Genomic DNA, 13,216 nt, shown 5'->3' on the forward strand with positions numbered 1-13,216 from the left:
CCCCTCCTCCAGTAAATTTACATATATGTACCTGAATAGGGTACTGGTAAGTGAATCCTTTGTGTGTGAGGATGGAGGCTCGAGTCCTGGTGTCGCTGGTCATTTGGTTTAGAACGGGGGTCAGTGGCGTGACTCCATAAGCTTAGCCAGAGTCAACCCAGCTCTAGATGAGTACCTGAAGAAACCCAAAAATTTTGAGAAACAAAGCAAAAATTGCAAGAAATACTTGAAAAATTTAATATTATTTGAAGTTAGAGACCCCTAACTTGTGCTACAATGGGCTTAGCATAAAAAAATACTACAAAACATTGCTCATCTTTGAGACTCTACTGTTTGTTATAGTTCACTTTTAGTTTCAGAGCTTTAGAAAATAGGCGATGCTACGACGTCTCTGTAGGCCAATTTTGGCCTTATAGGCAAATATCCATAGGTTCTACACGGTTGCGATTCGGTGCACCCTAATATACGGAAACAGCGCCTTTCATTGTTCTAAAACGCATCTTCGTTTTAGCCCCCCTTTTAAAATAGTACAGTCATCCTAATAACTATATAAAAACAACCTCATTTCTAAATTCAGAAGAGTGTGAGACATCGAGGTGGGTAAAATATTGTCGCATTAATTATTGTTTGAATAATTTGAGATATCTTTACATTTAAACATGCTATTAATTCAATGCCTTCCGATATAGTGTTATCCAGTCGTTTTAGCCTTGGACATGGGCCGCCAACCTAATTATTTTGACCAAACGATGGATATGAATATCAACCTGGTATACCTCCTTACTGGAGTCAAGAAAAATACTATGAAGCATAATTCCGTTTCCTCTCCACATATGTTTCCAATTATAAGCAATTTCAAGGTTCAAGTTTGACATTGCAACACCCATACAAACGACAGTTTCTAAAATTTCCTAAAGGTCCTACTGGGGTTCTAATCTCAGCAGAGGACTGAAAGTCATAATTATAGACTGAAGAGCTCAAGCCTGACTTAGTACACCTGATATTTTTGGACAATGAGTGTTCTATAGAGGTTAATACTACCTTGGCTTGCCTCTTGGCCCGACAATGAAAGCTACGCGGGAGTTGGTGCTATCGTCTGTACTGGGAAAACTTAGGAAAACTTATGACCTGCTAGTCAGGGTGAAAGGTCGGTCTGATAAACAAACACTTGCTATAATTTATATTTCTATGTTTGCACCTCATGTATTTCTCATTGTTCCATTTTTGAAGTTTTTAAGTAAAAGTGATAAAAAGCATATCTGCATGTATTTTTTCCGGTTTTGTAAATATTTTCTTGGAATTCCACTATGGTTCAAAAATAGGTATATTATTCGAAAATTCGGAATATTTGATATTACTGTTAAAATGGATCAACAATACGACCGATTTCTTAGACGATCTAGAGAAAATAGAATAAATTTTCCCTTTAATTGTCTCATTTAACAGAAAAATAGTTTTGTCGCCATTGCTTTAATAAAACAGCTATTTATGCGTTATGTATTATGAGTGTTTATGGGTTAGATTTTTAGATTTATGGGTATCAATTTTGATAGCTTTTTTATGAAACTTTTTTCATCCTCCCTATAAGTTTCCTAACAAAATTAATCGGCAGAAGGAATAAAATTACAATTTGCCAGCGTTGCCTCAACAGAGAGCTCGGAAAAATGTATTTCAGTTGGCAGGTAGCTGACGGTCAGCTGCTGACCTATTATAATAATCTGAAACAGTCATCTCTGATACTCTACCGTTATTCTTGTTCTCTTGAGACCGTTTGTCATTTTTTGTTCACTAAATTATTAACTTAGTCCCCTTAAAATCGAGCAGTATATAATCACATAAATGAAATTACAAAAAATACTTCAACAAATGAAGCAAGGCAACCATTAAAGATAGGCTAATGGGCACCCATAAGGGGGGGGCAGCCCCTCTCCTGGCTGAATGACGGTGTCATATATTTATATTAATTTAAAAAAGGTAGATATTGAGTTTGATTTAAGTTTTGATTTAAGTTTTCCCTTTTGATTTAAGTTTGATAATTGATGATAAAAATGTTAGGAACATAGTGAAGAAATTCCTGTTTAGCACAAATAGATTTTATGTTTGAGGTTATTGTGAAAGTTTTCTGAGGATGGTTTAGTGAATGAGTAGTTTTTATTTCATTGTTTATAAATTTGTTTCTTTTTTTCAGTTCGTGTAAGTATTTTAGTGCTTGGGTATAAATGTAGTTATATAGTATTGCAGAGTGTAATACCTGTTTGGTCCAGTCACGTAATAAAATCATTTAAGGACTGCTAATGAGATAAAGTCTTAGGAAATTAATGTTAGGAATCATAACATTAAAATAGTATCATAAGATCATAATTCTACCGTCATCATAAAATATAATTCATATCGTAATAACAATTCATATCATACAATATAATTCTGTAAAACTGTAAAATTGAAGATACTCAAACTATTATCTAGGAATTTTTATTTATTGTAAATTATCTTTTAAAGTTTATGCTAATTGATGCTTATTAAAGTTTATGCTTAAGTTTATGCCGATTATTTAGGATTCTTTGATTGAATCTAATCTGAATTATTTACCTATAGTTAATATGAATAGGTTTTGGTCACATATGAACCTTCCATGAACAAATACCTTTCTCTAGGAATGATTATGAGTAAACCAACAAAGAAGTGTCTGAGAACAGCATTTCTAAATTGTTGTGGAATTATGAGTAATTTAGAAAATATTTCACTATTGCTTCCCGACAATAAGATTGATGTTTTTGGTGCATGTGAAACATATTTAAATGAGCATTATTCTTAGCTAGCTCATATAAATGGGTATAAGTCGTTATTTAAAAATAGAATATGTAGACAGAGAGGAGTGTTGGCTTTTTTTGTAAATGATGGTATACCTGTAAGAGAAGTGAATGATTATGATTACTTTTATAAAGAAATGTCATTTGAATTTTTTGCTATTGAGCTAGATTTAAGTCCTTCGAAAGTATTATGTTGCGTCCTATATAGGCCGCCGAGTTTGGCTTCTGAACAATTTGTAGAGAAGTTCGATGAACTTCGCTCGCTGATGACCCAAAGAAAGTGTAAGTTAATGATGTTGATGGATTTTAATATTTATATTAGTATTGTACATAGTGATGTGATTTCAATGCTTTCGAATAATGTTGCCGTTGACTTTGTAACGATTTGTATGTCCGCGGGTTTGCTTCCAACATGCCGGATCCCGACGAGAATCACGGAGTCGTCAGCGTCGTTAATTGACAATATTTTCACAAATTTAGAGACACTAGGCTGTAACGTTATAGTTGATGATACTTCTGACCATTTTACGATCCTGTGCGACCTTGAAACGGGTCCCTCCCCTAAACCCTCTTCATTGAGGTTAAAAAGACTGGACGCTGCTTCGATTGATAAACTGAAAAGTTTACTGTCCCAAGTCGACCGGTCTCCCTGCTTAGAATGTGACGACGTGGACAAAGCTACAGAATACTTCATCAATCAGTTTGAAATAGTACTTAATAAGACATGTCCTTTATCAAGCAGGCAAGCTAGGCGTTATATTAAACCAAAGAAACCATGGATTACAGCTGCTGTTCAGTCCTCTATACATACCAAAAATAACCTCTTCAGGAAATTCATGGCAGATCCTACACATGAAAATCAGGCCAAATTTCGGCAGTACAGAAATTGTCTGACAAAATTACTGCGACAAGCGAAGCAGTCATACTATCTTCAGGAATTTAAAAATGCTGAAGGGTCCCCAAAAAAGACTTGGTTGATTATTAATGAATGCCTTGGGAAAAAGAAAATGAAAAACCTTCCGGAAGAGATATTATTGCCAAAAGACAAGAAAATTGTTAAAGGAAAGCGAAATGTTGTTGGTGTCCTAAATGAGCACTTCGCAAATACTGGTCACGTAACATCACTTGAGGCACCAACTCAAAGTTTACCCGATTCAGCATATTCTGCTTACATGCCACCTCCATCGAATTGCTCTCTTTTCCTAACGCCGGTCTCAGCAGATGAATTACTGCATGTTATATACCAACTGAAGAATGGGTCGTCGGAAGGTACGGATGGCTCATCGACAAGCCTATTAAAACGGATAATGCCAGATGTTATAGAATTTTTATGTTCATATTATCAACTTATGTTTGTCAACTGGACTTTCCCCAACTTGCTTAAAGTCTGCGCGTGTTTTAACCCTGTACAAGGGTGATGATGTGAAAGATACAACAAACTCAGGCCAATCTTGATCCTATCTTCATTCGCAAAAGTAGTTGAACGATGTCTTTACAACCGCATAGTGAAGTTTTTGATAAGAGGGGATGTTTGAATGACCTTCAGTTTGGGTTTAGGAAGGGTCATAGCTCTGAACATGCGATTCTGACTCTCACACAGTTTATACACCACACTTTGGATAAAAAAGAAATTCCAGCTACTATATTTATAGATATAAAAAAAGCGTTCGATACTATTTGTCATACAATTTTGCTTCGTAAACTGGAAAATTATGGTATACGTGGACCAACAAATTCTCTGATTGACTCATATTTAACTGGGCGCAGTCAGTTTGTGGATGGTGGAAATGCTACCTCTTCACTACTTGGTATCACTGGTCAAGTCGGCGTTCTTCAAGGATCCATACTTGGACCTCTACTCTTTCTTATTTATGTTAACGACATCAACAGGGCGCTGGATGATCTCGGGCTAAATGTCCTATTCGCTGATGATACAGCCTGCACAGTGAGCGGTACTGATGAAAGGTCGCTTAAGAAGAATTTGTTGGCAGCTTTCGAGAGGACAGAAACTTGGTTTAGTGCAAATAAATTATCTGTTAATATGTCAAAAAACCAAGTTAATGATTTTCTCTTGTACTGACCAGTCATTACCTGAACTTAGTAGACTACCCATTGATGAATCTACTTATTTGGAGCGTGTATCTACTATGAGATATTTAGGTGTGCTAGTTAATCAGAATATGAGTTGGAAGGAACACATTGCTAAATTGCGGATGAAGTTGGGAAGGAATGTTGGAATATTGCGGCATTTGAAATTTATTCTACCTTTTCATGCGATGAGATCGGTATATTTTGCCCTAGTCCATTCTTATCTGAGTTATTGTCCCCTGATTTTTCTAAATACATTTAAAACTCATATAAAACCACTTCAAAGGCAGCAAAATAAAGTACTGCGTATTCTGAAAACTTTCATTCCCTCCCCAAGATCCCTACCATCAAAATTGCCAAATAAAAGTATATATTTTTTTCTTTAATATATTACCAATGGAATTATTATTATCTTTTCATGGATTGATGTTTTGTGTTAAGTATTTTGCTCAAATTCTACCGAAAATTTTCTATGCTATGGATCTATTTAACCAATGTGAGCACGATTATGGAACGAGGGGATCTTTTAAGTATGTTGAACCCCGAGCTTGCACTGAGAGATCGAGGTTCTCACTCAGGCAATGCATACCAAACTTTGGAATGTGCATGGGTCGGGTCTTAATATTAGTCTTTCTGTTGGTACACTGCGGGGTCATTTAAAAAATCTTTTACTAACCCTTTGATCATTTTATTTAATTTCATTTTTTCTTAATTATTTTTAAATTCAGTTATGGTCTTCCCGCTGGCACATTCGATTGGTAGGGTTTCCCCACGGTTTCACTTCACTGTTTTTGGTGTTTTGTTTTAGTTTGTTCTCCATTTGGCTGCTGGCTTGGGGTGATGCTTGGTAAGTCTTACATTTTTCTTTCTTTTTTATCTATTTACAAAAGTGTGATTATGTACAAATGCAGTTATATATTATGTCTTTGTTGTTTTTATTTGTTATTGGTTGCCTGGTAATACGAGCTAGACTCTCAGCCAGGCATACCCATCTTGTAGTTGTATTTAGTTTATAAATAAAAGAACCTGAACCTGAACCTTTAACTTTTGCAACATAAAGCAGTAAGATTTTTTGAAATTGTTTGCATAAATCCTTTAATTATTTTTTAAGTCTCAGAAACTGGATCGTTTTTTAATTTTTTTGAACCTCTGTTGCTTATTCGTGGATTTGCGTGGCCTTCTCAGGCATGTGGATGATAGGAAGGTAGCCCTTAAAGTAAAGCTAACGTAACAAATAATCCGAAATCTTTTAAAACCTGATTAGAATCGAATAATTAGTTTAAAGTATTAAATAATTCAATGTGGGTTTCAAGATCAACATATTTAGAATTTGTATATAATTTGATATTTGAGAGATATCCCAAAAACAAAATTAGTTTTACAAAAAATATTTTGGCTTTTCGATATTAAATAATTTTTAGAAACCAGTGAATTTTTTTTATTTAATAAGTTCACCTTGTCATTTCAACAGGGATTTTAGATTTATTTATTTTTTAGAGTTTAGATCTCTTGGGATGGTTAGTTATGCGTGGCTCTTGGAGCGTGGTCATTTTTGCCCGAGATCACTTAGATGATTTACGAAGCCTACAATCTTACTTTTACGTTGACGAACGAGGGACCGACAGGGGAATCACAGTCAGGTATGAAACTATCGAGTTTCTTATACATTTCTACACATCTGGTGTATAAGATGTTGGCTGGTCCAGCCTAAATTATTGTTTGAAATTTCTTGTGCTTTTGTTCTTTTCCTAATATCTATTGTTGTTTTATGAAGTGACTCTAAATAAAAGCGTTAGACTATTAGACTCTAAATGCCAGTTGAATTACGTCAAAAATACTATCGTTTCCGCTTTCTGTTGACTTGTCATTTTCGCAATTAGACAGGAGTTCTCACACCCTCAGCACCAATATAACAGACTTTGCCAGCTTCTTAGAATCTAGAAATTGTTTGTAATTTGCTTTGTCAAAGTAGCTTTAAAAAAACTTCTTCTGTAATTTAAAAAATGAAATAGAATTGAGCCATCTTTGCTGTACTGAGGCATCTCACAGTAACATACAACGAATTTATTAATACAATCATCATCTGAAAAAAAAAAGTAACAAATGAACTCACACCCATGACCTCCCTACTCAACATTTTTAATGTTACTGAAAACTCTGGATCCGACCGGAAAGAAACTACAGTGTTCAGCTATTACTTTCAAGAACAAAAGGTTTATAGGGACAGGATAAAAGCCCCTCATATTCAGAAAATTTTAAATCGTTTTCAGTTTTAATGTCTTCTTGATCTTTAAAGTAGAATTTTTTTTATATTTAATATAAGTAGGAAGTTCGATTTCTCGTTAAGTAAACGAAAGAGCATTTTAAAAGCCATGACAAAGGATCTTCACAAATAGAATCTGTATGACAACTATTTAAAATATAAAATTTTTATGTAAGAGTGAGCAAAAAAGGATGGACTATGCACAGAGTTTGTTGTGATACTTCTTTCACTCAGTTACTAATCACTATAGTTCTGTATGGCATACCTGAAGCAGCTGAAACGGGGGGTAATGTTTAAATTCTTAAGTAGTTAATCTTAAGGAGGCTTTCATATCTTGATTGTTTTCTGACTTTTAATTTAGAGGTGGCTTCACGAAGGGTTTGAATCCCCTCTCCTATGAGAATGAAATTATGGGATCTGATTGAGTTTCGTTGCCTCTATCTTGAGATTAAGGAGTACAGATTCAGGACTGTTTGCTATCCTCTGATATTGATCCCCAATGGGAACGTTACCTAGAGTACACGAGAGATTTGACTGACGTCTGACAATACAAACAAGAAGATCATAATAAACAATGGTTTTATTGTACTTACACAAGACGATAATTGACAAAATGAAAGTTAACAACTTGGTACATCAGCATACAAATTGTCTCTGGATGATATCCCAAGACTGCCTTAAAGAACCAAATTTTTCAGTTTATATCTCTTGTCAAACAACTGGTTCGCTGACGTCTCCCATGCGTGGGAAGACACGAAAAAAAGTTATCGCACTTAATTGAAGTCTGCATCAGCAAAAAGGTTTGATGCGCAGAAATCATTTATTTGATACTCCCCCTAATTCCAATGTGAAAACAAATTCCAAATGTGCAATACTTAGGACGTATGTTATACTTTGCACGTAAGCCATTGCCCGTAGCTGTTTCGAAATTGTAGGGTGCTTTAAAATGATACTTTTTTTAAAAGATACAATTTTTGTATTTGTGCAAAGGAAACGCTTTTCCTATGTATTGCATATCTCCCTTCCCCTAGTAGATGATGCCCACATCATCAGATTAAAATATTATACGTTAGAATTTATTTTTACAATTAAAACATTGTTCATTATTTTATATAAAAGAAATACATTTCTAACACCCTGGGAGATTAATGTTTTATAAATTTCCATTTTTGATTATATTCCCTAGATTATATTCATACATTTTATATTACAGTAAGGTCACTTAAATATAAAATAATATTTTAAACACACTGTATACATACATAACCATGTATGTGAACATGCATGGTTATTAAAATGAACATATAGTATAACAAACATTCACATTTATTTGCTGGTTTTCTGGCCTATATTCACTTAACTTGTCACTTAAATTTTGTCATATACTATGTTTATAATCTGTTCTGTTCACTTTTTGCCATAATTCTACATGTCTCTTATCTACCCTAGCCACTTGTTGATTTTGGTTAACTATTGTTCTTATTGCAAAAGCAAACATCTAGTCTTTTTCTCCATTGCCCTCATACTTAAACTTGAAATTTGTGATAGTCTATAACTTATGTAAAAAGTCATGATTGGTTCCCTGTTTTCCATTGTTTTCACATCAAGGCATATGCTAATACCTTATTTGGATTTAAAAAAGATAGAAGTTTTTCTAAGGTATATCTTATCTTTGTTTTTGAAGAAATTCTTCTTATAACTTCCTTCCGCAGGTTGGTTTTCTTTTTCTTGTCTTGTATCATTTGGCGGCTTCTTATTTGATTGTGTGCTTGGTTATGTCTTCATCTGATTATCTTGGATGCTTGGTTTTGGTCTGCATACGTGTGACTTCTTTTGTCTGGTATATGATTCTTTTCTTGTTGAAGGATCTTCTTCGTTGAGTTATTCTTCTGTTCTAAGTTTTCTACAAGATAGGGAATAACATAATTTCAACAGCTTCTCTTTATGATGACTGGATGTCTCTTGCTGCGATGATTAGCATGACTGGGAAATATCAACAATGTATCTTCTCGGGTTTTGTTGGTGGTTGACAAATTATGACAAAGGTGTTACATTGCTTGTGACCAAGTTGGTATCTTTGTGACATGCCAGTTCCTATAACAAAAATTCTAGGCAGATTTGTGTTCAACAACATGTATTAAAGGAAATCTTTGAACACTTGACAATTAAAGGTATAAGACACTAATAATATTATAAAACTACATAGCTACATATATTGTGTGCAGCTTGTAAAATATAACCGTTACATATGTAAGCACTGTCTTCACCACTTATTACATTACTGTGGTGGAATAGTTGCAGGGTTACATGAAAAGCACAAGAGTATATTTTGAAGTTACACTAACTATAATTAATAATGGAGGTCTTCATTAACTTAGCTTTTGGTGCCTTCTTTATTGTTGATGTATGTTATTGAAACAGTACATTAACAATATTTGTTTACAATAGGTTTTGGATATCAGAAATTACAAGAAAGGACCTCTCATATCTCTTGTATTATATAATATCCCCTTAATTCGTGAGGCTAGTTATTGTCAGGAGCTGATGGATTTAACTGATGCATTTCTTGCACATCCATTTCTTCTTGTTTGGACCCTTTGTTGCATATTTTTAAGAGCCTACCATAGTTCAAAGTTAATATGGCTCCTATTTTTAAGGAAACCAGAAATATCGGGGATATTGTTATAATAATGTTGTACCATGAGTTGGGTGAGAATAGACCATATGGGTTGTTAACATGTTCTAGTCTCTGATTTTCATTCGTGAAGAGTGGTATCTGAGAATCCAATGCCTCTTTTATTTTTGTTAGTGGCACAGTGCCTTTTATGTTGTCTATTTTTCTCCAGATAGAGTCTTTTATTTATTCATCGTTTATATTTGGGATTGTAAATGATAGATTTATTCCCTGAAAATTTAATATTTTTTGACTTATAATATTTGTACTTGTTTTAATTAATGGTGTTTGCACCGTACTTTCCTTGGTTACCAGGCGGCAACATTGTTTGATTGTTATGGTTCCCACATCCTGTAATAATAGTTCAGTTCGGTAGCTTGGGTCTATTTTCTCAGTATTGTTGTAGCAGGAAATGGTTCCAACAGTTGTTTTAGGTACAGTAAATAGCCATAGGGCATTTCTGAGGTTTATAAATATTTCTCGTTTTGCATTTCCTATAAGCGCTTCGCACGAACTTGGGACGTCCTCCTGTTGGGATTCTTTTAGAAAAATATCCAACATACATGATCCGATTTTTACATTGTAGATAGGTAATGTTAGTTGGCAGACCAAGTTTTTGAATGTGAAACAGTCTTTTAAGTCTTGCGCATTTGCCAATGCATATTTCCGCCGGTCGTGGTCAATTAGCAAATATTCTGCCTCTAGGATGATCCTGACAAATGAATTGTTTTACTTAATTTTCACCTTAAATGTACAGATTTTATATAGATCATAGACTTATTTTTGATTTATTAAGGGTGTCGTTACTACTGCAAAAAGCTTTTCGTTTATTTCTTTAAAATTTTATGTTATTTTTGAGTAAAATATGAATGTGTTATCAATATAGTGGTAAACTGGTAAGATGAGAACGAATGGTCAGTGGGTTTTGATATAAACTCGAATATTTTTTAATCTTGTTGGATCAAATAAGTCATAGGATAATGTTCCGCCTGTCAGCGCAAATAAGGCAAATTCGAATTTACTCCCATCTGTAGCCAGATTTAGCAACAACATGGTTATGATGTCTATTGATACTAGTGTTAGTCCAGAATCTGATAATACACGGTCAACTTCATTTTTTCAAGTAACTCATTGTATTGACTGTTCTTGAAATTTTCTTGGAAATTGCTTCAATTTTGTCTTTTTGGTAGCTAGCTATGCTTGCTTGTATCTTCTGGACATGTAGTGTGGTGTTCATTGCTGTATTCAATTTTTTTACATTTTCTCTTAATATGTTTAAGTCTTCATCGGTTGATAACCCAAAGAGTCGTGAGGCAAGTTCACCAATGACTGGTATTAAGCTTGTGGACCTTCGATATCTGCTTTTCCTGAAGAAGACTTCAAATATTCTTGTTGTGCTTTGCTTGATTTTTTGTATTTCAGCATTGAATAGTTCAAATAAGGTTTGCAACCTTTGTCTGTACAATATTAAGAAGGTTTGATGATTTGATAATTTTAGAGCGTTTTCCTTTGTTAATTCTGGGAGTACTTCCAAATTATCTTCTGTAGGTTCATCAGCTACCAGTCGCGTGCAAATTTTCTTTCCATCATTAGTCCAACATTCTCTTGGGTAGTCATCATCATTATCCTTACCATTTTTATTTTCTTTGATATTTTTCTGTCCACTATAATCATTTTCGATTATTGGGATTCTCATTTGTATTCCAATATTCTTACTCATTGATGATTTCCACACCCACCTGGTGGTTTGGGGTAGCTGTCTAATTGTTATGTAATTTTCATTTGGGTATATCTATTTGGGGAGGGAATTGGTTGTTGTTTCAGATATTGATGTTTCCAATTCTATAGGTTCTGGGGTAATGGTTATCATTTCTCTTGAAGGCGTTGGGGTGGTGGTTATTATTTTTCTTGTTGTGACATTTAAGATCATTGTAGTCTTGTTATCTCCACTTATGTTTATTCTTGGATTTATTTTTCTGCAAAAATATTGATGTTTAAATTTGTGTATTGGCTTGCTCATATTGTTTGTAGAATTTGTAGAAATTTCCATTCCTTCAGTGCCTTTTATTATTTCTGGTATTTTTTTTCCTTTTAACACTTCATTTGACTTGACTGTGGTTATTTAAATTGGGGGTGAAGTTGCTTTTGATGCGTCCTTAGGAGCTGCACCTTCTTCAATTTGGGTTTATTGAGAGTTTAGTACCTCAGATTTAGATGCAATAGATTTCATAGTATCTTTGGGATTCGATGTGGTCTTAGTGTTCATTACAGGAGTTGGTAGGTCATCATAAATTTTTACTAAGACTTTTTTGTTCCATAGTCCCTTGATAATGTTACATGCATTAGGTCCCTTGAGAAAATTCTATATATCTGGTATTTCATTTATTAATGCATAGTTTCCATCATAAAATTTTCTTTCTTTTGCAGGGGGTTGAATTGGAATCTGAGTTTTGATGTGGTTCTTTAGCATTTTTGGAGGAGGGGTAATCCTTTATTGATCTTTTTCGTCTGTTTCCTTTTGCGCTTATTTCCATAGCTTTATCTATTTCAGCCATTTTCTTATCAAAGTTGTCCATTAGATTTTTTGATTTCAAGTTCGTGAGTATAGGAATTGATTTATCCTCTCTCTTTTTTATAAAACTTTTATTTTCTTGTAATCCTGTGTCTGATCTTAGAAATTGAACGATTGAATTCTTTAGTTCATTTGTATTTCTTTCCAGTCTCATTACTTGGAGAAATAAGGTCTCAAAAGGTTTTGGATCTAGTTTCATAAAAATTTTCCATGCATTATGGCTGGCTAGAAGTGAATTCTCATGCTTGAAAATTAATCCATGTTTCACTATGTCCTGAATTTTTATATGTAGAATAAAAATGCTCATCATTATTGATTTGATCATCATTTGGGTCTCTAAAATTAATGTTAATATTAGTTATGTATGTTATATAACTTGATATAGAAACACAGTGTCTTTTGGAGTTTAGGAGTAATCAGAGTACTGGCATTATTAATTAGCCTATCATTTATTTAAATTGTTAGTTAACATACTCAACCATGTTTAGTTAAAGTCCAAATTTGATTGTACATTTACTAGGACTAATGTTCTTATTTGTTGTTTATACTATACTTAACTGTTTTATAAGGGTAATCTAAAGTACTTATATATACTAGTTGTCACAACACTAATCATTGTATCATGCATTAAGGTTAGTTGGCGCAATTCCATTATGCATCTTTTAGGTTTTTCTTGTAATAGACTTGTATATATTTGACAATACATACATATAATTTAAAGGGTTTATATTGATAATATAAAAGCATTGATTTTTGGCTATAAATTTGTGATTAAATTTCTATATGTTATTTATAGTTGTCTTTGTTCA

General features: G+C 33.7%; 2 protein-coding genes and 1 pseudogene across 2 annotated transcripts; 1 reads left to right on the forward strand and 2 right to left on the reverse strand.

Moving 5' to 3' along the window:
• Nucleotides 1-2,947: 2,947 nt before the first annotated feature.
• Nucleotides 2,948-6,587, forward strand: LOC148943497 (uncharacterized). Its single transcript, XM_089101151.1, has 3 exons — nucleotides 2,948-4,079; nucleotides 4,463-4,755; nucleotides 6,396-6,587. Exons 1-3 carry the CDS (start codon nucleotides 2,948-2,950, stop codon nucleotides 6,585-6,587), a joined length of 1,617 nt encoding a protein of 538 aa, XP_088957277.1.
• Nucleotides 6,588-10,782: 4,195 nt separating this feature from the next.
• On the reverse strand, nucleotides 10,783-11,861 carry LOC148943498 (uncharacterized). The gene has a single exon (XM_089101014.1). It carries the CDS (start codon nucleotides 11,553-11,555, stop codon nucleotides 10,947-10,949), a length of 609 nt encoding a protein of 202 aa, XP_088957140.1. The 5' UTR covers nucleotides 11,556-11,861; the 3' UTR covers nucleotides 10,783-10,946.
• Nucleotides 11,862-12,020: 159 nt separating this feature from the next.
• LOC148943499 (uncharacterized) lies at nucleotides 12,021-13,199 on the reverse strand (annotated as a pseudogene).
• Nucleotides 13,200-13,216: the final 17 nt, after the last annotated feature.

The sequence above is a fragment of the Artemia sp. Qi Xiang Cuo genome, chromosome 15, assembly GCF_049724085.1.
Source record: "Artemia sp. Qi Xiang Cuo chromosome 15, ASM4972408v1, whole genome shotgun sequence".
NCBI classification, from domain to species: Eukaryota; Metazoa; Arthropoda; class Branchiopoda; order Anostraca; family Artemiidae; genus Artemia; species Artemia sp. Qi Xiang Cuo.

Excerpts from the sequence above, each read along its gene's own strand:
- LOC148943497 (XM_089101151.1), top strand. The coding sequence starts at position 2,948 with ATGTCATTTGAATTTTTTGCTATTGAGCTAGATTTAAGTCCTTCGAAA. Across the intron at positions 4,080-4,462 it reads GAAGAATGGGTCGTCGGAAG|ATATAAAAAAAGCGTTCGAT; the intron begins GTACGGATGGCT and ends CTATATTTATAG. Across the intron at positions 4,756-6,395 it reads CTGATGATACAGCCTGCACA|AGTTTAGATCTCTTGGGATG; the intron begins GTGAGCGGTACT and ends TTTATTTTTTAG.
- LOC148943498 (XM_089101014.1), bottom strand. The coding sequence starts at position 11,555 with ATGAGTAAGAATATTGGAATACAAATGAGAATCCCAATAATCGAAAAT.